Source organism: Chondrus crispus, genomic scaffold (genome assembly GCF_000350225.1).
Source record: "Chondrus crispus Stackhouse genomic scaffold, scaffold_170, whole genome shotgun sequence".
Taxonomy (NCBI): Eukaryota; Rhodophyta; class Florideophyceae; order Gigartinales; family Gigartinaceae; genus Chondrus; species Chondrus crispus.
Window position 1 is genome coordinate 922 of NW_005179037.1, and position 22,850 is coordinate 23,771.

The 22,850-nt window shown below is 47.8% G+C and overlaps 2 protein-coding genes across 2 annotated transcripts; both read left to right on the plus strand.

Moving 5' to 3' along the window:
- Positions 1–1,313: 1,313 nt before the first annotated feature.
- CHC_T00003079001 (hypothetical protein) lies at positions 1,314–1,760 on the plus strand. Its single transcript, XM_005714105.1, has one exon. It carries the CDS (start codon positions 1,314–1,316, stop codon positions 1,758–1,760), a length of 447 nt encoding a protein of 148 aa, XP_005714162.1.
- Positions 1,761–14,352: 12,592 nt separating this feature from the next.
- Positions 14,353–14,997, plus strand: CHC_T00003080001 (hypothetical protein). Its single transcript, XM_005714106.1, has one exon. It carries the CDS (start codon positions 14,353–14,355, stop codon positions 14,995–14,997), a length of 645 nt encoding a protein of 214 aa, XP_005714163.1.
- Positions 14,998–22,850: the final 7,853 nt, after the last annotated feature.

Below are 22,850 nucleotides of genomic sequence, written 5' to 3' on the forward strand. Positions count from 1 at the left end.
ACAATTGGAATGCGCAGCCAAGGAGTGCACTCCGTCGCTAGGAGTGCGGGTTATTTTTGAGTCGTCTTGCTCGCGCGATATGCTTACCCTGACGCGTCACCAGCAAAAGTGTTTCAGTAGTAAGCTCTCCAGAGGACTGACCTAGTCAACGAGTCCTCGAAATTTACAAATAATAGCACAACCACAATATGCGGATCACTTGTACAGGTGTACAGTGCAACCTCCGAATAAGAGTGCCGTTCGTATAGGACAACAATACCCATACAGTGGACCCCACTCATTAGTGCCGCCCCGTGCGAGACCCCAAAAATGGCACTATTGGGAGACGGCATTAATAGGTGACGTCGTCACATCTATTTGGCTTAAAGCGGCCATTAGGGAGGCGACAGCGCGCATATTTTCGTCATCAGAGGGGCGACGCCATTCTACAGTGGTGGCAAAAACTATAGGACAGTAGGCATTTTCCGGTCGCAGGACCTGGATTTTTAAGTGCACACCAAGAGCATTGCTGTACGGCGAGCACTTAGCACGGGGAGCCCTCATTTTTAAACAGAATTGCAAGAAAACAAGCGGTTGTGAAGATATTGGCTCAAACGTGGAAAACACCCGGCAAAAACTATATGTACACATCAATGCAAAACCATTCATCGCGGGAACCAGAAACGCCGTTCCCGCCAAAACTTTGGCAAATGGTAGCATGAACGAGATAGAAAGGCATGATGGACACAAAGTTCATGAGAAAAAAGTTCCCTCCTGCACAAAATGCCTCGAAAATCTCGCCTCTCCACGTTCGAAAAGGGCCAAATAGTGGCCTATGAGGCCAACTGTTGGCCTGTTTCGCATATTGCAGAGGAGTTAGGGATGTCTCGAAACGTTGTCAGCACGTTTCTACGGGACCAGGCCGGCTACAATCGAAAAAATGGTGGTGGAAGGCAGTGTAAGCTGTCTGAGGCCGACAAAAGAAGGATTAACAGGGAAGCTGCGAGGGTGTTCTCAGCTCCACCGGCATTTTCAAAGCCCTGCAATTGACAGTGAAGCCTCGTCGCGTCCGTCAACAACTGCAAAACAACGTTCATTTGCGGTATAAACGGGTGGCAAGGACACCAGCAATGCGTGAACGACATGAAAAATGTAGGGTCGCCTGGGCAATGGAACGAATGACTTGGTCATCTGAAAAGTGGCGCAATGTGGTGTGGTCGGACGAGAAAAGTTCAATCTGGACGGTCCAGATGGGCTTGTATACAAGTGGCATGATCTGAGGAAAGAGAAGCAATGGTTTTCCAAAAGGCACAGCGGCGGTCAGAGTGTCATGGATGATGTGGGCGTGTTTAGCCGGTCAGATGAGGTCCGAGCTTGCGTTTTTGGTTGGCTCACAGGACGGACAGAAGTACGTGCAAACTTTGCAAGAATACCTCGTTCCCTTTTCAGAAGATCTACCAGTTACATGGACTTTTATGCAAGACGGAGCACCCGGTCATCGTTCTAGGCTGGCCAAAGATTGGCTTTATGACAACTTTGTTTCGCTCCTGGATTGGCCTGCATATTCGCCCGACCTCAACCCGATTGAGAACGTATGGGGTATACTCGTTAGACGGGTGTACGAGAACCAGAGGCAATTTGACGATGTTCAATCGCTATCGGCGGGCATCCTGGAGGCCTGGAATGGAATTAAGACTGACACACTACAGCATTTGACGCAATCGATGCGCAAGCGGTGTGTGGATGTAGTCGTCGCCAAAGGGAAGAAGATAGACTATTGAGTTCACGTGTGTGAGCACTTTTGTTCCTTCAACGCCTCATTGCATTAAAGTGTACCTATAGTTTTTGACGGGTGTTTTCCACGTTTGAGCCAATATCTTCACAACCGCTTGTTTTCTTGCAATTCTGTTAAAACATGAGGGCTCCCCGTGCTAAGTGCTCGCCGTACAGCAATGCTCTTGGTGTGCACTTAAAAATCCAGGTCCTGCGACCGGAAAATGCCTGCTGTTCTATAGTTTTTGCCACCACTGTATTCCAACGATCACAGGGGCGACACTAAAAAATGGTACATATTGAGATGGCGACAGCCTCCCAAAAAGCGTTATCAGGAGGGCGTCAAGACAACACAAGGGGCGACAATTTCGGTTATACCCTGGAAATGGTGGACCAAATGGCACATGACGGAAATAGGGGGGCGACAACGACAACGATAGGGGCTACAATTGCGCACTTTAGGGCGACGCCTCGCGTAATACACAAGAGGGGGGCGATAACTAAACCCAGTACAAATTAGATGGGCGACTTTACTCACGCCACGAACACATACATCGACACATAAACGACAACGACCTACTCAAAAAGCTGCTTCAGCTTGCAATCCGCCCTTACATGGCCCTCACAATGGCACAAGCTACACGAATAGCTCTTTTTCTTTCTTGTGCTGGGCACACGTTCAAACGATCCCTTCTTTCTCTTTCCTGCATTCTTCACAGGTCGCCCTCGAGGGGGCGCAAGTGCTTTCGGAACTTGCAAGTGGTTACCTAGTGCCACAAGCTTTTTCGCGGATTGAAAACCCTGATCGATAGCAGCTGGCTCCAGCAACGGAAATCTCACATCCTTGTACTGCCCCTTCCAAGTAGAAGTCAGATGACGCCTGTTGATAAACATGTGCACGTTGGTAGAACCGTGTTTCTCGGCAATAACTTCCACTCCGTGTAGACAAGGGAAGCCGGTACCCTGCTGTGAATATGCGCAGCACAAAGGTGGAGTCTGGCTGCTCTCCGCGAAGGACACCATCCGCTGCGAAGACCGATTCGTGTAGCTTCTGACGGTAGCCTCCATTTGGTTCGTTCCGGCAACAAATTGTACAGTTGGCTGGTAAACACGTGCTCTTATAATGAGCGAGGCAATGTGCTTCTCCACATACGGCGGGATTGAATCCTTCGATGTAAGAGCCATGGCTTGGCGTTTAAGGAATCCAGTCCGTTGCGTGAGTAGCACGTGCGAAAGCATCTTTTGGGGCTCGCAAGAGCGTATACGGTTCCTCAAGTCCGCAGACATCTGAGCTTCGGCTCCTTGGGAGGTTGTCGTCAAATCCTGTAGTCCGCTCGGTGCTCGATACAGTTCCCCGGCATCGAAACGACAGAGATAAGCCTTCATTTCTGGCGAGAACTGGCGCATCACATCACTACAAGGTACATTTTAGAAATTTCCAGAGGTCTATGAGGAGGTCTTATGATAACCAGAAAATGACCGCCTCAGGCGGTGAAAGCCAATCCCTTACTGGTCACACTTTTGACCTACTGGGAAGGTTCATTTTACCGCCAAAAATAAAATTCAAAAACCTCCTGTGGCGGTATTGATAGCCCAAATTTAGAACCATCGGCGGCTCTAAGTGTCCCTCAAATCCTGGTAGTTCGTAGGAGGTCAAATAATTACGCGTCGTGGTGCGCTGCAGGAGTACACATGGCTTCTTTTTGAGAGACCTCCGTCAGGTGTCACTGCTGAAAAACGGAAGGACCACCTAGGACTTGGCCAAGTACTCCCAGGATTGACTACCACATACGATCTTTAGTAATTTGAACTGATTATCTCGGAGGTGGTCTTGCGTTGTATGTTGCAGATCTCCGCAGGCGGTATCTGCTGAATAGAACTTTTACAGAGCCAGGCGGTCTTCGTTTTCCTAATCTTCTACGGCCTTCGGCGGTCTTCCCTTTCCTACTCTGCTACCTCCTCATACACACTGTTATTTTGCATAGCTACACACCGCCTCTGGTGGTCCATCTTCCCTTCCCTTTACTACTCCTGACAGCCTCCCCGAACGACAGTGATTACTGTCTTGTAGGCATGAATGTACAATTATGCATTTCTCCGTTTAATCAGAAGAACTCACTACTACGAGTGATCGTTGCGCATAGAAACCTTTACCTTTTCGCTATTCATGACACTGTAGAACAATATGACCTATGCATTCTACAGTATATATGCTATGACCACATAAAACTGGACTCCGGGGTCGCTACTACTGCCGAAATGTCCTTCTCTTGTGGGCCCTGCAGCGCGAACATGTACATATCACATGAGCGCACATACCTACAAAGTGATGAATACAAGTGAAACAAGAAGGTTAGTTTGTCTAACAAGGCAGATGAAACATAACATCTATACTTGGTACGTCTGAACTTCGAGTTTCAGATTAGACTAGGTCCACGACCAGTTGGTCCTCGCTCTCTTACATATACGATGCATCAAATGTAGGAAAGAATGGTCAGTTTCACACAAACACGGGCGGAATCGAAGCGAGTAGAACAACGAAACAAACCTGAACAGCTGTGTTATGGATGGCCTGAGGAGCTTCACAGTCTATGTGTGACCCTTCGGAGATGTCTCTCACGCGCGAGGAACCTAACAGGCGGGACTCAGTATTCCTTTATGTAACCTACCGCGACCTTCAGAGAAGTGGAAAACCCGCGCTTTCGGACATCAGTACCAATTTTTATTGGATTCGGCGTTCCGAGAGCGCGCCATTATCGGACACTGCACCTCCGCTTTGTTGCCACCGGAGACCTGCCCCGATTGAGTTATTGTATACTGGGCCCAGTATTACGAATCTTACGACAATACAGTCAGTTCCATTACGATAATGGCTGTGCCCCGAAAGGCACCCAGCCAATTACAAAGACACATTTGCGCTGCGGAACAATTTAGCTGCCAATTGAAATGCGACTTTTTACACTCAAACATTCGTTTCTATCTGCTGCACATGTATAGATTCCTAGCTACGCATCTAGTTGTAGCTATGCAGCGTAATAATTACACCTGGTGTACCTTGAGGTGCTCCAGACAATTGTCCGCTTGCAACCTCGATGTGCTCGATCTCCACGCGTCGAGGTACCCTCTCTCTAATAGCCTTTCCGCATTCCTTCTGGTAGTATATCATTCGTATCAACTGTATTGCTCCTGATCTTTAAACAGCCTCACAGAAATCCATCCCTGCGTCGGTACTAACAGCTTTCGGTTAGATCGCGGTGTGCATTCACAACAAGACAATACCTGCCAGCAGCTTTATGTGTGACGCAAAAGCAATATATCGCATAGAAATGACCCACTTCACCTTTAACTGCGTATCCAGCAGCTACGCATATATTTACATGGCCCATGCGTACATGAGACATGCTTTTTGACAGCCTACTCAAGTCTGCACTTCGGGCATGTTGCCCGAAGTGCAGAGCTTGAGTACAACAAGCCGCGCGCTGCGAGTACGAAAGTGCGCACAGCTACATTTAATGTGGCCTATAGAGAACCCTAGTTTCCTTCCCGGTGGCACCAGAAGGCAAGCAGTAGTGATCATTGCCCGGTTCTGGGGCCAGGGGCACTGGGCCGCGTGTCGCCGAAAGTTGCACAAATTGCGATTTGTAGGACATGGTACCATTTTTGTAGTCAACATTTCGGTGGACGAAACCGCGTAATATTGCGCGCATCGCCATGGTAACTCCTGTATCTTTTTGACTTGCTTATTAATGACTGCAGTTACTACCTGCATGCAGTGGGTAACCCTTCCTAGGAGGGAATCTTTCCGCAGTTCCTAAAATGAAATACGAGCCTCCTTCGTCAACCTTTCGGGAATGTGTAACACATCCGGATGTCTCCTTTTTGCAAGACGCGTCATTTAGGCTTGCCTCGCAATCATGCAACGCTATTGCCTTCTGAATACCACAATGTAACCTTAAAATATAGTTGCCACTTGACTGCAGTATTTTAAACCTTTTTCTTCCCAACAGCAGGCATTGTGCAACTTCTCCCAGGGAATGACAACAGCATACATCTGTTCATCTTTGCACGCTTCATTTTTCTTTGCGGTTAAATTTGACTTCACTCCTGGTCTTGTTTTTTCCATATATTTCGCGATAGAAGTAGTCCTGCTACGTACCAGAACAAAGTCTCAGACTGATCCATATCGAAAGATTGAGTTTGGTTGCCGTAGTCCATCTGGACTTCATCTACCAGCATGACCACTTCGTCGTTACAGGTCCCCCAAAACGTATTCACAGTGGCCTGTACTATCTCACCTGGTCGTAATATGTCATGTCTCGGTATGCCTTTGTCAATTAATCTTTCTTGTATATACTCATCTACGTCGGAAATGCAAACCTTGAAGCATGATATCATAAATATTACCGTGCATTGCACACCTGGAGTTTCTACTCCAAACATATTCTGGAGTGCCTGAAATGCTTCCTTGTTTTGTGTCTTGAACGATGTCCTTTCAAGAGCAATGCCAAAATCCTCCAACTCTGTACCAGGCACCCAAGTCCAATCCTGCTTAAATCTGTCTCCCAATCCACAAATTCTTCTCTTGAAGTCACGCAATAACGGCAGTACGAAAGTACTGTTAAGAAACTTTCTTAATTTCCTTGAATCCTTCTGTTCCAGACTTGCACCGATAGCAATGCTTTCCAGCTCAGAAGCAATCTCGTCGTCGATGTTGCCAGGGTTCTCAATTGATGATGTCACCTCTCCAAGCCTAGAAAGCCAGTTGTTTTCCAGTATGGAATTCATTGCTGACAACTGTGGGTTTCTATGGTTTGATTTTGATATTGCTCGTTTCAAAGGCTGGTGCGCCCTCTCGAAGAGAAGCTCCTGAAAGTGACGAATATGTCCGAAGCATGGCAATGTATGGTTGTAAAGTTCAACCAATCGGTGCACGTTTGGTTTGTTGTTGTGTCCTGGCCTCTTGCCTTAACTTGCAAACCTGGTTCAGACGAGCTACATATTCAGAAGCTTGCTGAGATAAATCACTCAACGGTTTTTCGGATTGACTTCTGTCCATCTACAGCAGTAATTGGGTAACGATAAGTTGCGGCAACTAGCTTCTGAAACTTCGCAAGTAGTTCAATAATAGAACTGCGCACAGATTCGAATCTTTTCGTAAGCACAACTCTTCAGTTTCCTCTTCGGAATCAGACTAACTAACTGAATCAGAACTTGAAACATCATGTTTGTCACTCTTTGCGTTACAAGAAAGGTTTGTTTTTTTGTCTCGCTCTGGTAAAGAAATAGTGCACTTTTAAACGCAAAAAGGGGGCAACAAAAATGACTTTAAACATGCTCGATAAAGACATGGAATGAATTCTGATTGCATCGGCGTTGAATATATGAGATTGCGTCTTTAATCCATGCGTCCTGAATGCCTCTTGAATGTACATCTCTGCTGTAAGGCGTTGCTTTTTCTGAAACACAGAGAGCGCCGATTCGGAACATCTTGAGAAAGGTCAGCGAGAAGGTGGTCCGGAGGCACTACAGCAGATCTGTAATGGTCAAAGATAGCAGGTACAGCTCTCTCTCCATTTTCGGTTAAAGGAACGCGCTCCCTTGTACTCCTGAGTTCACGAGACAAATGGTGAAGTGGGAGATAATCTGGACTTCCGATCGAAGTTCCAGCATCGACGCTCACACAAGTTTGTGACCGGCTTTTCAATCCTACGTATTGGAAGTCTTCTTTGCTCACGAGATCATTCCTTGTAGATTCCATTCGATCATGGTCTCTGGAGAAGGCAGAGTTTCGCGAGTGATTCTTGTTGTTGTATGCGTAGTCAGACTCTCCAACTCCCTTCTCAGAATACTTTATGAACGTGCACAGGTGGCACGGAGTTCCAGCGTTCTGACCTAATACGTCTAGAGTATTTGTGACTGCTGGATAGTCTCCAATGTATCCCACAATATCTACAAATGCAATGGTTTCATTTCCGAAGAAGTCTTTCATCTCTATTCCATCTGTCGTGCACCTGAGAATTTCTGGAATCAAAATGCGAAATACATTGTTGGATGATACCCCAGGTGGTGTAAGGCTGAAAACGCGGACGGAGCCTGCGCCTGCTCAGTTTCTCAGAGGGAGATTTAGAGGGAGCATATAGAACCCTCCGGCACTACCTTTTGTGCCCGCCAAAGGTTGAAAGTCGTCCGAGTCAAGCATAACTCGGTACACGAAGTAGTCCTTACCGTTCTGAAGTTTTCCGAGACTTGGCGAATATCCCTTTTCATGAACGGATGCTGATGTGGAGGATGAGGGATACATAAAGTTGCATGTGGCCTGCAGCTCTCTTTTTCAGTTACGAAAGATCATGAATATACAGGATCCGTACTCGTCTGCATCCATAAGAAGTATCCTATTAACCAGTGTGAAAGTTTATCCTGCTCGAGACGTTCCAATCGCAATATCAACCATATTATCACCAGAAATGAATCCAATATCACTTCTGGTATTGCCGGACTGCAACTGAGTTTTCTGTACACATCCACGAAAACACGTCACGGCCCCGAAGTTCGATTCTGCCGACTGCGAGAACTCATATTCCGATAGCCCGGACTCAGTGAATACACTTTTGACTTCATCAACATCATTCTCATCACTCGGACAAGCTATGGAGAAATGGACTGTTCTTGCTTCTGGAATTGACCGACAGAGGTTGGAATCCTCCACTGGATTTCGACTGAAGAAAGCAGTGGAAGCAGTGGTATGAGCATCGCGGTTTCTGATTATTGGGCAGTTCTCTATACTGTCAGAGATGAACTGATTTGGTTCAACTTTGGCCCCTTCTGTACAAAGTTGCATGAACCGCCTCCCAGACGACAGATCCCGACGAATCCATTCACTCAGTTGAACGACTTTCACCTCTTCTCTCGCAGGTACGAGCCGCTGCTCAGAGTCCCATGAGCCTGCCATTGCCCCCGACTTTGCAGCATTGACGTCAAATGAACAAGTAATAGTTTTCGGGAATGAGAACTTCCTCATGAACGGAAAAATATTCTTTGGCAAGTGAGAGTAACTGCTCGTCCCCCTCTTCTTTCCTTTGTCTTCTTTGCTCCATGAAATCCAGTGCCTTAAAGACTCGTAGTGTTCTACTTTCATTGCGGTCGAACCACAAGCCATGACGAGTCCACCCATAACTCTCCAGCAGAAGAATTTCTTGAATCGACGCAACGGAATATCAGGCAGATTGTCGCGGGTTTCTTGAATCAGTTCGGAAGACTGTGCGTCTACACAGACGCGGGACAATTTGAACGGTGGATCCAGAATGTCCAAACCAGACCCAATGAGATCAATGACGCTTTCTTCGTCTTCCTCACCTTCATGCCGGTTCAAGCCATTGAATTGATCTTTGGCTAATGTAGCATTGATCATTACACATGATTGGTCCTTATCGGCTCCGTTACCCTCCATCACGCTCCCAACAGGTTCTTCTTCTGGCGCTTCTGCAGTCCCCTCATAGATAGACGATTTCATTGGCGTTTTCCAGCTCCCTGAGAGCATTGGAATTGACAATTACATCTCGACGGAATGAGCTGTGGTGTCTCTCGATACGAGAACGTTTTCCATCTTCTTCACGTGTTTTTTCGCTACTTGTTGGCTCTTTGAAGGATTTAGCGAGTTGCTCTTTGAAGAATGGCTGCTTCTTCCTGCGAACACGGCGACCAGAACTTTTCACATGCCTGCGCCTTCTCTTACCATTCGTTTCCATTGGGAGACGTAGTCACAGCGATTGAATGAACCACTGCGCAGTGTGTTTCTAGAAACGGCAGTTTACCACAAGTGCTCCCTCAAGGCCAGACTGGTCCTGATGACCGTAGAATTCAGGGTTTGATGCGGTTGCGAACGATATCACGCTAAAGTAAGGTGGTGGCTATTCATCCTCGACAAGTACGCAGTATGCAAAAACCCAACTTGCAGAAAAAACCCACTCCAGTATCGGCTTTTCTTATGATCTGCTCTTGACAAAAACTGAGTTGAAGAGACAATCTCACACAAGCATATGCACACATAGACCTCTCTTGGAAGCGCCGCACTCGCGCTGCTTCACTAATTTACGTACCAATCTACTTCATTTGGCATTCTTCTGAGCTGTAACTGAACTAAACGGCCCGATTCGAATTGACGCAGCAGTCTTGATCTTGTCGGTCAGGTGCACAATTACATGCAGGATAGTTTAATCGAGGCAACGTTTGTATCTGCGGTCAGCATTTTGTCGTCAACCACAAGATTCGGACTGTATCAACGGCATATGTCATCGATTTTACCGCCATATTGATATGAACTCCGAATTATGTGCATAATTTCATTGGTAGATTTACAGATATGATCGTTTCCGTCCGTTACGAGTAGCAATGAGTTCCGTTTGTCTCAATGAAAATATTTTACAACTCTTTTAAAAGTGCCTTCATCCTGGACTCTGGACTGGTTCCATTTTCAGGCTTGCCTACTGTTTGTACAAGCTGTGATTACAGGCTTAGATATATGTAGTTCTCTCCGTATTTTATAGGTAGCCTGTTGGCAGGAACGTGTGCGGAGCACTGGGTAAGAGCTGGCCTTTTGCTCCACTAACGTTTGGTTGAACACATAGTTCACAGCAGAGGGAATCCACGTGGTAAGTGAGCCAGAATCAGCAAGCTTGTTTTCTCATGAGTGACATAGACTCCTTTCCATATGGTCTACGAAATGGATCAATTGTAAAGATGAGTTGGGAGACATATGATGCTTTCTCAGGGATTCAAACCCAGCGATGGTTCACAGCTGTTATCTGCAAAACGTGGAAGGAAGGTCCAAAGCATCGTAATTCGCCTCATTGTATGCTTAGCTACCCGGCACAGCTTGGTTTTCCTCATTCAATGCAGAAGGTCCAAGTGCTTCACAATGGAACTTTCAAGGATCTGTCTTCTCTGCAAACGTTTGCATGGGTCATGCATGAAACGGATGACTTTGCAAATCAACTTCACAAATCAAATGATCATGTTGAAGGCAATGAAACTGAAAGCGATGTGGCAGATGCGGCTTTTGACAAGACCTATACACCTTCCAAACATGACAGTATGGCCGTCCTTAAAACCGAGAGAGGTCTGGATTTACTGAAACTGAGGATTGCAAAGGTAGAGGGAACTCTAGCCGAACAGCAATGATTGTTGAAAGGAATCCCTTCGATAGACATGGATGTGTCTGATTCTGCAAGACGACCACTGTTGTTTCTCAAGGAGAAAGTGGCTGCTCTTTTCATAAAGCCAATTAAAACCAGTTGGGCAAAAAAGTCAGTACGTCATCCCAAGAATCAGGGACCAGGTTACAGAAGGGAGTACTTCGTTGTAGTGCCGACTGTACGCTCACGGAGTTTGACACAATTTCTGCGACTATCAAGAGTAACGAAAGCCTTTACGCGTTCTTCATGCCGAAGTTTGATGAGATGAAAGATCTTTCCGCAGGTAGTTCTGACATGTCGGTCACATTCGATTCAATTGAGAAACTTTGTCCTGTCATTGGCAATTTATCTATGAAACAACTTCAGACAGTTATAATTCGAAAAAAGACGAAGAAGGCAGGGAGGATAGGAAAAAATCACACAAGCTACATGCAGATATTTGGACACCTGAAAAGATGCCCTCAAAACGCTAACAAACCATCCCTGAGTACGGTCGGTCGAAGCTTTTCCTCTTCATATGTGTCAAATGAACAAGGCCATGTTCCCGTTTTATATAGGGAGAGGGAAAACTGGGATGCAGCTGAGAAACGGTTCATACACTCGATACAGTAAAATGAAATGAGTAGAGAAGGCCTAGGAGAAATACTGAGTTCACAAAGCCTGTGTTCTGAAAGTCCGCCAGAGAAGCTCAAGTACGAGCGCTTTTCATGTAATGACATGTTTAGTCTCATTTGGAAGCAATCCATTAGGTCAAGAACGACACCCCTCCTTTCTGGTAACGATACAAAAGATTCCATTGTTGGAAATATCTATGCCGTCTTCCTGTACGTTCTAGTGCAGGGGAAACACTTGTGCAGAGAGGTTGAGCGTCTGTGTGGAACCAGGACTCTGGGAAAGTTCATCAAGTGACCACTCGAGCATGCATTAGGCCTGCGTTCTGGGCCTAGGAGTTTTCCCGCGTGGGCAAGGTACTTCTTGACTGACGGCTTCAAAATCATCCTCACGCGCGTGTTGTACAAACCTGAAAAGGATGAGCTATTTTTCATAGTGTACTAAGGAATATACTATGAGCGATAGCCCATCACTTTCAAAGAGGAGCAGTCGACCAACAGTGGACGGCCGATGCAGTGTACTCTGATGACCTGTAGCTCATGTATACACCAGCAGCCGCGACTCCGCGTCATAGACATAAGAATCTGCATGTTTCTTCGTGCATATACGTGCATCAGAAGTAGCGTGCTAACTTAGGCTCTACAGAAGCCCCAATGGACGGGTATTATAGTAATAATCAGAAAGTGACTGCCAGGAGAGAAGTCTGGCCGATTGCCCAACGCCTCGTTTGTGGCAATTTTGTGACCTGAATGCATTTGTCTTTGGACATTTAGCTCTAAAGATATGATTAATACAAATGAATATTTCTCTAGAGAGCTGGCGCAAGATTGTAAACAAAGAATTTCTTTATTTCCACAAAATGCAGTGAATTGTAGGTGTAACCGTGTACAACAGACGTTGTTGATACCATTCCTCTGTAGATGCTGTAACCTCCACGCCAGGTGACTCACCGATATCAGATATCTCGAAGATATCTGATGCAGCTATCACTTGGAATGCATCAAATTCTGTCAAATGGTATCGGTTACGCACAAACTTGCGCCTCCCTTGTATTGAGATGTTTGCGAAAGCTGCTGGGCCATTTGATACGGTCGCTTGACGCTTACGTTTTGACTCTGTCCCAAAGAGTGACACGCATATGGGAGAATACAGAAAATGATGCAGGAACCACGAAAACTTCCATGGTAGTCTTTCCAGAATCAAAATTCCGATCAACCTCTTGTTGCCTCAAAAGCCAAAGGCTTTTCGTGAGGTGCAGCTGCGCAGAATCTTGCCGTCGTAACACGCTTCATCCCTGATGCAGAGGAGGACGGTGACTCTAAATTCGAGAGATGCATGAAGAAATGGCCCAAGCTGTCCGAAACAGCTGTTCTTGATGAAGCTGATTCCTTGCAGTCTCTTCGGAGAAGTGCCGCAGCTCCCGCTGAATCCTCTGGTCAGTCAGTTGAAATATCTGGGTTGGATGGTGATGGCGACGAGGTCTACATTCCTTACATTTCGGACAATGAAGAAAACGAAGAATTGAATGACCTCATGAATCGCCTACCCCCTCCGGCTCGTCTGGGGGACTACATTCAGAAGGAAGTCAGGATTCGCCTCGACCAGTTAATCCTTCCAGCATTCGGTACTCGCAATATTCGTACCTCTCATGTCGACGATCTTTACGAGGAGATGAGACGGGGAGATTTTGTCCCTGGATCACTGGGAAAGGTTTCCGTGGCTATGCACAGAACAGTCAAGGGACAACAGTTGCTTGCCAAGCTTGAGTTTGGACTTGGGGACAAGGACAATGGGCTTCCTTTGTACGAAATGGACGAGGAAGGTCACCGGAGACTCGTTGAGCTCATTATAATCGACGGATTGCATCGAACATCAGCAATGTACATGTTTAATCGTCTACTGGCAAAAGAACGAAGGCTTCTATCAAGCGAAAGCAAACTGTACATAACAGTTGTCCTCTTGGAGAGAATTGATGCTCTTCAGATGACTGAGGAGGAGATGATAGCAATTAGGAATGAACTGAATCGGAGAGGGGAGAGAAGAGCACCGGCTACATTTGATGATCTGGTGTACTCCTCTGTTTCAAGCATTAGATTTCATGTGGAACGGCTGAAGACCAGGAAAATCTCCTTGAATTCTCAAGCAGTGTTCAAGTCCTTTATGTTTTCCGGCCCATTCCAGACAAAAAGGAGTTCTCCCAACGGCGATTTGCTCGTATTGCATTGACGTTCTACAGACACCCAGAGGTGTATGAGACATTCAGGAATCTTTAGAATCGGAACCCTGTCATGAGTATAACACATGTTGAGGATACCGCATTCCATCGCCTTGCAGCTGGAACGCAGATTCTTGCTTTGGAATGCGTCATGGGGTTGCTGTTGTATGTAAGAAACAAAGATGCGAAGGGTACATTCAGAAATGGAGCACGGACATTCTTTGAAGAGGTTCAGAGGCTGGAAAATATTACACGAGATAGGGGTCAGCGACACAATATGGCACTAGAGGAGATTATGAACATCTCAAGTTCACCAGGTAGTACTGTACGTGAAATGCTCTTCAACACAATGGCCAAATTCCAGGTCCACGGATCATCCAGAGCATCTGTAGTCAAAAGAGAGAACGAGTGTTTTGCTCTCAGAAAAAGTTCGCGAGGCAGTTTTCCAAGGCTGTTACGGAACGTCAGATAGATTTCGAACACGAAGGCCAAAAGGATTCCAATACGTGAAAAGCTATCGTGGCGCAACGCAAGTCTTCGAGGAGAAAACCAGCAAAACCATCGAATGAACTGACTCTTTTGATGCAAAAATATACAAAACAACAGAAGGCATACCGTGGGAAGCCTCAAAAGAAGAGTGGGTCCGACAAAAATCATGGCACACGTTGGGACAGCGACTTCGACAAAGATGCGTTACATATTCCAAGGAAATATCCAGATAAGGATCCCAAACCTGTTGAAGAGGAGTTAGAGGGGTCTGGGGAGAACAATCGTTCTGGTGAAGAGGAAGAGGAACGAACCTCTGTTCAAGTATGTCACCCACTTGACGATCACGTCCCCCCGTTCCCAGAATACTTGCGATTTACTCAGCGTAGACCTGGATATGAGGAAAAATGGTTCCAGATGTACACTTTGATTCTAGATGGTCTGCTATCTACGGCACCCTTCGACTGGATTGAATCTAATAATCCTATTACGGAGTGCATCTCACCCGTCTTTCAGATTCTTGGAGTTCCAGACAACCATCGGGCTGTACACTTACTTCTTCCCGAAGACCTTCGACGCATTCACCATTGTCTGTGGGGACACGCTAACCTACAAGTAAAGAGAGGAATGGGACTGTTCTGTCTCTCTAATATGACCGAAGAGACGCATAGGAGATACGAGAGCCTCCTCCCCACGAATGAAACATCAGATGCTCGTCCAACAAAGACCAGTGTCAAATAGGAAGAATTTAAACAAATGGAATGGAAATAAGCATCAACCAGCGCTTACGGACGGGCTTTGTTTGTTTGGAAGGCTCAGGAACTTCACGAAAACGGTTACTGCATTCTTCGAGATTTCATGGTGGAAGGATGTGATGACTCGCCGAAGCCGGGTGACGTTCCATCATCTGCACCCAGTAGCAACCCGTGGGAAACTGTTCTGATGTACTTTAGTGCTTTGTTTCCTGGCGAGAAGGCATTAATCAACGGTCGAAGAACAGAGACTTGGGGCAGGATTCATAACAAGAACAGCACCGGTAACGATGCTACTGATGGCGAACTTCGTTTCATTCCTAAGGGAAAGGCCCTGTTCGAGAATCTCGAAGTTTGTTGTGCAGAGGAAGGGATGAAGCATTTCAAGTCATGAAGTGCAAAGCAGAGGCTGATGTTACTGTGGCCATGGCGCATTTTTCCTTCGGATGACTTCGAAGAGCATGAAGAAGCCTAATACGCATGAGTGCAACCCCAATGTCTACAGGGAGTATGATGATATGGGTGAAGGGGTTAATTCCAAAAAACATTACATCACTCGCTGATGAGGATGAGGCGTGCTCCACTCCGAGCAGCAGAAGCACCACACTCAATATTTGTTGGACGTGCTGATTTAGAACATGCTGTTGCAGGCTACTATGAACGCGCTGAGATGCTAGTTGGGGAGGCAGTCGAAAAGGAATCTACTTTGTACAACCACAGACGGCCACTTCGGGGACATATGTACTTTATACGTCATAAAGAAAAGGGTATGTTTGGAGATCAAATCCACATGCACTCCACGTTCAAGGTTTCGTGGCAAAACTCAGAGAAGACAAGGGAATCTGATGATGATTCGAAATAGCGTATGTTGGCATAATGGTTTTTTTGAGTGTCACTGCAAGGAGATCATTGCCCTCTCTTAGGCTTTCATTGAACGCGCGGGCGGAGAGCAGGGGTGCGCCAGAGCTTTTTTACCGACTTTTGCAGTAGATTCGTAGCGACGCGATTCGCTAGCGGAGGGAGCACCGCGTGGGGCTGCAGCTCGCGAACGAGCTGGTGGAGCGCGAGCGCGACGCGGGCAGCTCGTGGCGGCGGAGGAAGCATGTGGAGGTGGGGGAGGTTGGGGAGCTGCGGGAGTTGCCGACTGCGCGGGGGCGAAAGCACGGCATATATTGAAAATGAATATAATTATAATGCGATAATTGAAAAGACTTTGTAAACTTAGTATCACCAGAGGGTTTCCGGCGGACCGGTACACCGGTCAAATTGAGAAACTGGAGGGGGCAGGGGTCCGAACAGGTGGGGGGCAATGGGGAGACTCACGGCTACTCACGCCCCCTGCGTTCGAGCCGCACCGGGAACTTTACCTTTTGCATTATTTAATTCCCTTTTCGTAGTTTTTTCCGCCGCAAATGATGGTGACCTGCAATTCGTCCTGCACCACGTAAAAGAATTTCGAACCTCGCTTCCTTCCTCGCATCTGCTCTCTCCTTGCCCCGTGCCCCTCCCTGGCACAGTTCTCCCCTCTCCCCCGGGCATGACCCCGCTGACCCCTCCGCGGCCTCCCTCGAGCTCACCGCCATCTCCCTGGGACAGCTGTCCCTCCTGCCAACGTTCCCACCGCCGCCGACCTCCGTCACGCTCCCTCCGCACTTTCACACGCCCCTCGAAGCGCTGCCGCTCAACATGTAGGCCCCGCGCGCGCTCCTGGTCCCGCTGCCACACGTGCACGAGCTCCTGCGGCGCCTTCTGCACCACCTGTACGACGCGCTGCACACTTCGTCCGCAATGATCGCCGCGTGCACCCTAGCCCTCTCTTGCGCCCGTGCACCGCCACCAGTTCGCGTCGCTGGGCCTGGTCCACCTACTGCTGACGGCCTTGCCGCCGCTCCTGCCGCACCCGGCCCTCGGCCCGCTGCTAGGATCCACGACCCGCGCCGTGCTCGACGGCCCAGTCGTCGCGCTCGCGTGCGTTTGTGGAAGAGATCTCAACTAAGTTTTACCAATGCGACAATAAAGGATTTTTCGATTATTCTGTATGGGATCGGAATTATCGAGCATTGCAGTCCTTCACTTCATGGGACGAGGACATATTTTATTGATCTGTCGCGCAGTAGCAGAGAGGGGTTCTGCCGTCGGAAAAATTTGGCATGGATGGTGTGAGAAGAGACTTGGAATCTCGGTGAGCTAGGAAACGGGACGCTTTTTCGGAGTTAGTCCTACGCACGCATCGCCAATTCCATTCCTACAGCACATCAAATCCCCTCGTAGCAACCGCCCTCCTTACGAATGCACCTACAAATGCCGTCAGCAATTCCAGTCCCGCAACTACCACAGCAAAGTCTTGGTCAAGGGCCGCCGAATGTTCAGCAGATCCGAACGGGACCCAACATACGGCCCGTCCCCCCTTCCACACTCAACATTCCTCAACACATAAGTTCGTGCCAAAACACGCCACGAAAGGCGCTCTTTCAAACGTACAGAAGTCTATGCACACGGTCGTTCAAAGCATGCCAATGAGGCCAGGCATGGATGAGAATCGCACAATTGGCCTGACTATGGCTGATTTTGTGCGCTGGTTTTCCCCAGCTGAATAGATCACCGCAGGGGAACTAGAGCAACAGGGGATTGCTTTATCATACCTGACAAAGGTTTGAAAAAATAATTTTTATTCATACTCTGCACTGATAATTGGTACCAAGTTCTACAAACTCACAAAGTGTACACAGCTCATTCTTGAGCAGTTAGGGGGAAACCCGAAGGTCTTTTTATACCAAGGTATACTTCGATACTTGTGGAGTCGCCCTTTTGTATCGCAAGCAATCGCTACGAGACCTCTACCTGCGGGAGCAGTTGTAGCCCAAGGCCACGGGAATCACCATGGTGATTCGGTGCCCCGCACTGCTACATCGAAGGAATCCGTGCCACTTATGCACTCTGTAGGGTGCAGATCTATAGAACCTTCATGTCATCGCAAACTGGGCGTTCGCCAGTAGGCTTCTGAGGAAGGTGCAACCAATTACTCATCCACTCAAGTGCATGAGGTATACCTCCCTCAAGGTTTACGCAAACCCAACCCAGCCACCCCCTAAAGAAAAGCTCTGTTATAGCAGGGAATATAGATTTCAAACGCTTCTTGGAGTCAAGGAGCTGGAGCTCGAGATGTGGATCCACGATGGCGAAACATTAGATCTCATGTGAGGTGACATGTGGTAGTACTCCTGAATGATCTCACCGGAAGTTGTCCTCCAGTTATTCATTTTACAGTATGGTATGGAGCTCTACCTTTACATTAACAGTAAGGTCACGTTAAAATTACAACGTCTTCATCATCGGACTGATAGTTTTCGTCATCATTCATATCCGGCTCATTCGGTTCATCGTCGGTCGATTCATCATCTGCGAGGCTAGTCTTTTCATATGTCTTCCAGAGCATGTTGAGGACCTCTGAGCATATAATTTTTTTCCTAACTTCGTATCCAGGAGGAACTATTCCAATGCCAACGGCATCCTCAGCCAATTCATTGCCTCCACACCCGGCTCTCAATTTATTGTAAGTGATTTGCGCAAGCATTTTAAAAGCGACTGCATCACAAAAGATATATCTGAGTACATCTTTGTGCATGAAAAAAAAGCTCCTCTGCATGTCCCAGTTGATGATAGCTGATCAAGAAATCGACCGCGATTGCGAAAAGGTGACAGTTCTGTCTCATTCTTCTACGTTCCCCTCTTGAACCTGAAATCAGATCATCTTTACTGCGAAATACGGTGACATCATAGCTGCAACGGAGAAGCAGCTCTGGGAATGTGTTCAGGACTTCTTGTACTGCTTGACTGTTCTTCTTCACGGACAGATGACGATCATTCTCTCTTTCCGGGAGACATGATAGAGGGATGTCCATTATTGATTTGATGAGTCCCTCTTTATCGGATGTAACCAGAGATAGGTTACAAGAAACGAACAAGAAACCCATGTTCTTGAGGAAAGAATTCCCAGAATTCTCCGAGCTCGAGACAAGAAGTCCGTTTGCATGGCCCAGAACGTTTTCAAAAACCTCCAGCGACGTTTCTTCTACGGACACATGTTTTGACTTTGACCGTTTTCGACCAATTTGAGGAGAGACTCCGGATATCTGTTGGCTCTCTTGTGATACGGACGATTCCTTAAAGTTTCGAAAAATTAACCCGACATTCCTGTCTTTCCAATCTTCCACATGTTTCCGGGTTATGAAACCCTTAGAGGCCCATGCCGGTCTATCCAAAAGTAATGGCTCTCCAATGTCTTCATACGCTGATTTCTCCTTGGGATCAACCAGGAAACCTTTCGGATGAAGACGTTCTGCGCTAACTACCATCGAAGTGAGCATTTGCCCTCTCACAGTCATAAAGTCGTGCCCCAAATCTTTCTGTCTCGCTTGCTTACGAGAAGCCGCGTTAGGAGCAAACATCATTACTCGAATGATCTTAATCGGGTCGATAAGCCCTTGCAGTGTGTATGGTACCACTCTGCGCTTCTTCTGAGCAGGACCCAATGGGTGTGTATTCGCACTGCCTTGCCAAGCAGAAAACTCATGATATCCTTGCCTTCGTTCTCGACGGACGTTTGGTCGGTCTGGAGGGCATGTTCGAAGAATCCTGTTTGGTTTCAGGCACGTGACTGCGCTCCTGGGGAGCGGCCCGACCACGATCTGTAGAGCTAGTTCGAATAAGACCGATGAAGAATACCAGGAAGTTTGCCACGGAGATTTTGCGCATGAAGTCGTGGCCGACAAATGCCTCTACGGTGATTGATTGCGCAGCAGCATCTAAGCTGCAACTCTTAGAGCTTACGAGAGGTGAGGAGAAGAGAAGTGCGGTGGTCAGCTGGGACACATTATCCAGCCTGGCGGAAACGTCCTTGATATTGTTTTCTAACGACTCCTGAGCCGTGGAAATTTCTTTGAGCACGGATGCTTGACTTGAGAGCAACTTCCGCTCAGATGATGCAACTATGTCGCGTACTATTCCAATTCCAATGCTTCCTTGCTGTTGCGTAGGGACGTCGTGACTACTGAGTGGTGGTAACAGCATCATCGCAAGGAATATCTATGCGCATTCAACGCAATCAGACTGAAAGGAATGAGAATCGTTATCATCGAGGAGTGCGGTCTGCCGAGGTGCAGCTTTGTCACAGAAGTATTCTACCCGTCCAAGGGTATATTTTCTACAGTAGTTTCAACTCAAACGAGAATTAGATATCCAAATACTCATATGGGGGTATGAGTACCATACTGCGAAAACAGCACAGGGTTGTACAAAAGAATAACATGAAGTAGTGGAAGTAGTAGCAAAACGGATGGATTTTGTAACAAATATCACATTTACATATTTAAAAACAACCCCAAGACGCAACGGTTGCTATATCGACGAATCTGAAACCCACGACAGTAATGCAGTGAAACGTTACAAAAAATATTCTGAAACACAAATGTGGGTGGTCAATTTAACCACTGTGTGTTTATCATAAGACCGCTGGGGACGCACTCCAAAGCTAGGATTTAACTCCACAGATGGTCGATATAACCTCCGGGAGAAACTGAGCTGAGACCTCCAATTGCTGAAAACACAGATTGCTCCAATCCCAGTATCGGCGGTATCCCATTGGCGCGCGGGACCACTTGCCGCGGTCAGAAATCAAAATTGTCGGACCTCTATTTAAAAAAGGGTCATTCTGAGATTGGGAGGGGGACAAGGTCAAAATCTTTCGGTGTCAAGGGGGGACACATGATATTGTATCGATACAGTAGGGGGCAGGTGCATTTTGTTTCGATAAAGGGGGGGGGACGAAAAAAATCGACCCAAATAGGAGGGGGAATTTGGATTTCCGACTCGCACTTTTCGCGGAGTTGTTACAATGGTAGGGGGACTCTGATTTCTTGATCATTTTGGGGGGGGGACTAGGCTACCGTAAGCAATGTACGCAAGGGTGCTTTTAGTAGCCCTTCAATCCCCTCCTTGCAACCATCGAACATGCTACGACGTTCGCCTCGCGCTGGTACCGCTTTCTACGACGGGAAATGCGAGATGGTAATGCCTCTGCTTTAATGCCTCTGCTTTTTCCATCTCGTCTTTTAACTTTTTCAAAAGGGATGTTGTATGGTAAAACCAATTTGTGTGTCCTTTGTTCAACTTCTAAGACACGATCGCTAGCATTGTGTCTTATATCATAGCTCTCATATCGCACCACGCACGACCGATCATCGATCGCTTAGTATAAACATAAGAAAATCATGCACTGTCGGGATACTTCCCGAAAACTGGATATATGAGACAGGAAAGAAGAGCCTTTTTGCTCTTCTTTTCCTGTCTCATATATGCTTTGAGCAAAAACCCAACATACTCGTCAGCTTGATCCTCTGTGTTGCATTCTCTCTCGCCCCAAAAGTCACTTCAAAGCGCTCTCTCACTGACGGTGGCCGAATATCTAAAATGCTGCCTCGCATTGGCAAACTGACTGAGATTTCACAAACTTCCTTCCCATTTCTCTCTGGAACCATTTCTTCTTCGCACGGATCATGACGAGAAGGCGTCTCTTCCTCGTCTTCAAAGTCGACCTCTGGTTCAATCGTCTCACTTGTAGTCCATTCCCGTCTCTCACCCTCGGGAAGCTAGCTCGGGACGGACGCATCGTCTTCGCTTAGATTTCCGCATGCTTCCTCTGATAGTGTTTCTGCGTTCTGCAACACAGTTGCTCGTCGCTTTGGAGAGATGAAGTTACTGGCTCCTAGGCCGCACCTCGCCTTACGCAAAAGGCCTCATGCAAATCCGATACACATCGATGATATCGCCTAGCATGGGCGCTATGGACCGTGTTGATAGCCGGTTGTGGACGGTACGAGCCCGGGAGACGGCGTGGGTGAGCAGAATGGGCGCGAGGACGGTCAGCAGATCCGTCGGCTGCCGTCTGTGGTCGTCTTTCCACAAAGACGCGGGCTTTGGAAGGCCAGAGGATGAGATGGGTTCTAGCACATGAGACGAGATGCTATGTGCCAACGTGGCAACAGGCGAAACAGATGATATCGGCAGGTCGAGCTGGAGAAAGCAGAGGAGCGGGATATCGTGGAGGTCCAGACGCATGGAGGTGAGTCAGCTGTGAGGGAGACAGATGGGTATTTAAACAGGGGGATTCGGAGAGGGTGCTGTGGACGGACGAGAAGTTCGTCTGTTGACTTACCTTTTTCTTCTCCACTATGCCGCGAGGCGTGCGATCCATTCCGAAACAGATAAACCATACATGACAAGCGCTGAGCACGTACGCACCCATAAGCCCCCAGAAGCGTGTAGTTGAAAGCTGGCGAGAAGAACGACTTGCAATCGGCCGTGGGCTCCCATGGGACGAAGCGGTTATGCACGGACGTGGATGGGGGGCGCAGCGCGTCCTCCTGGCAGGCCGTTTCGTACAGCAGGCGCTCCCGCTCGGAAAGGAAGCGGCGCTTGGAGCCACAGCTCGCGATGAATTGGATGTGCTTGGTGATCCGGCGCGTGCGTCGCGGGCGGCGCGGGGATTGCGGGGCGTTGGGTGCGTGGAAGAATGGGATGCCTATTTATGTCCCCGTTTCGCCAGGGGAGGGAGATACGCTCTGATCCGGTTTCTACCTGCTCCAGTTTTTGTCCATTGCCTATATCTTGCCTGCATCCTTTGCCCGCTGCGCCCCGTTTCCGGGCACGCCTGAAATCAGCGTCCCTCCTTCCGGCATGCACTCACCTTGCCACCACGCACACCCCTCCTCTCCATTTCCGTCCTCGCCCGCCCTCGCCCACCCTTGTCCACCCTACTAGGTTAGCGGGCTGCGGAAGCATGCA

What these genes read in the sequence shown, in the direction of transcription:
- CHC_T00003079001 (XM_005714105.1), top strand. Translation starts at nt 1,314, where the DNA reads ATGATGTGGGCGTGTTTAGCCGGTCAGATGAGGTCCGAGCTTGCGTTT.
- CHC_T00003080001 (XM_005714106.1), top strand. Translation starts at nt 14,353, where the DNA reads ATGCAAAAATATACAAAACAACAGAAGGCATACCGTGGGAAGCCTCAA.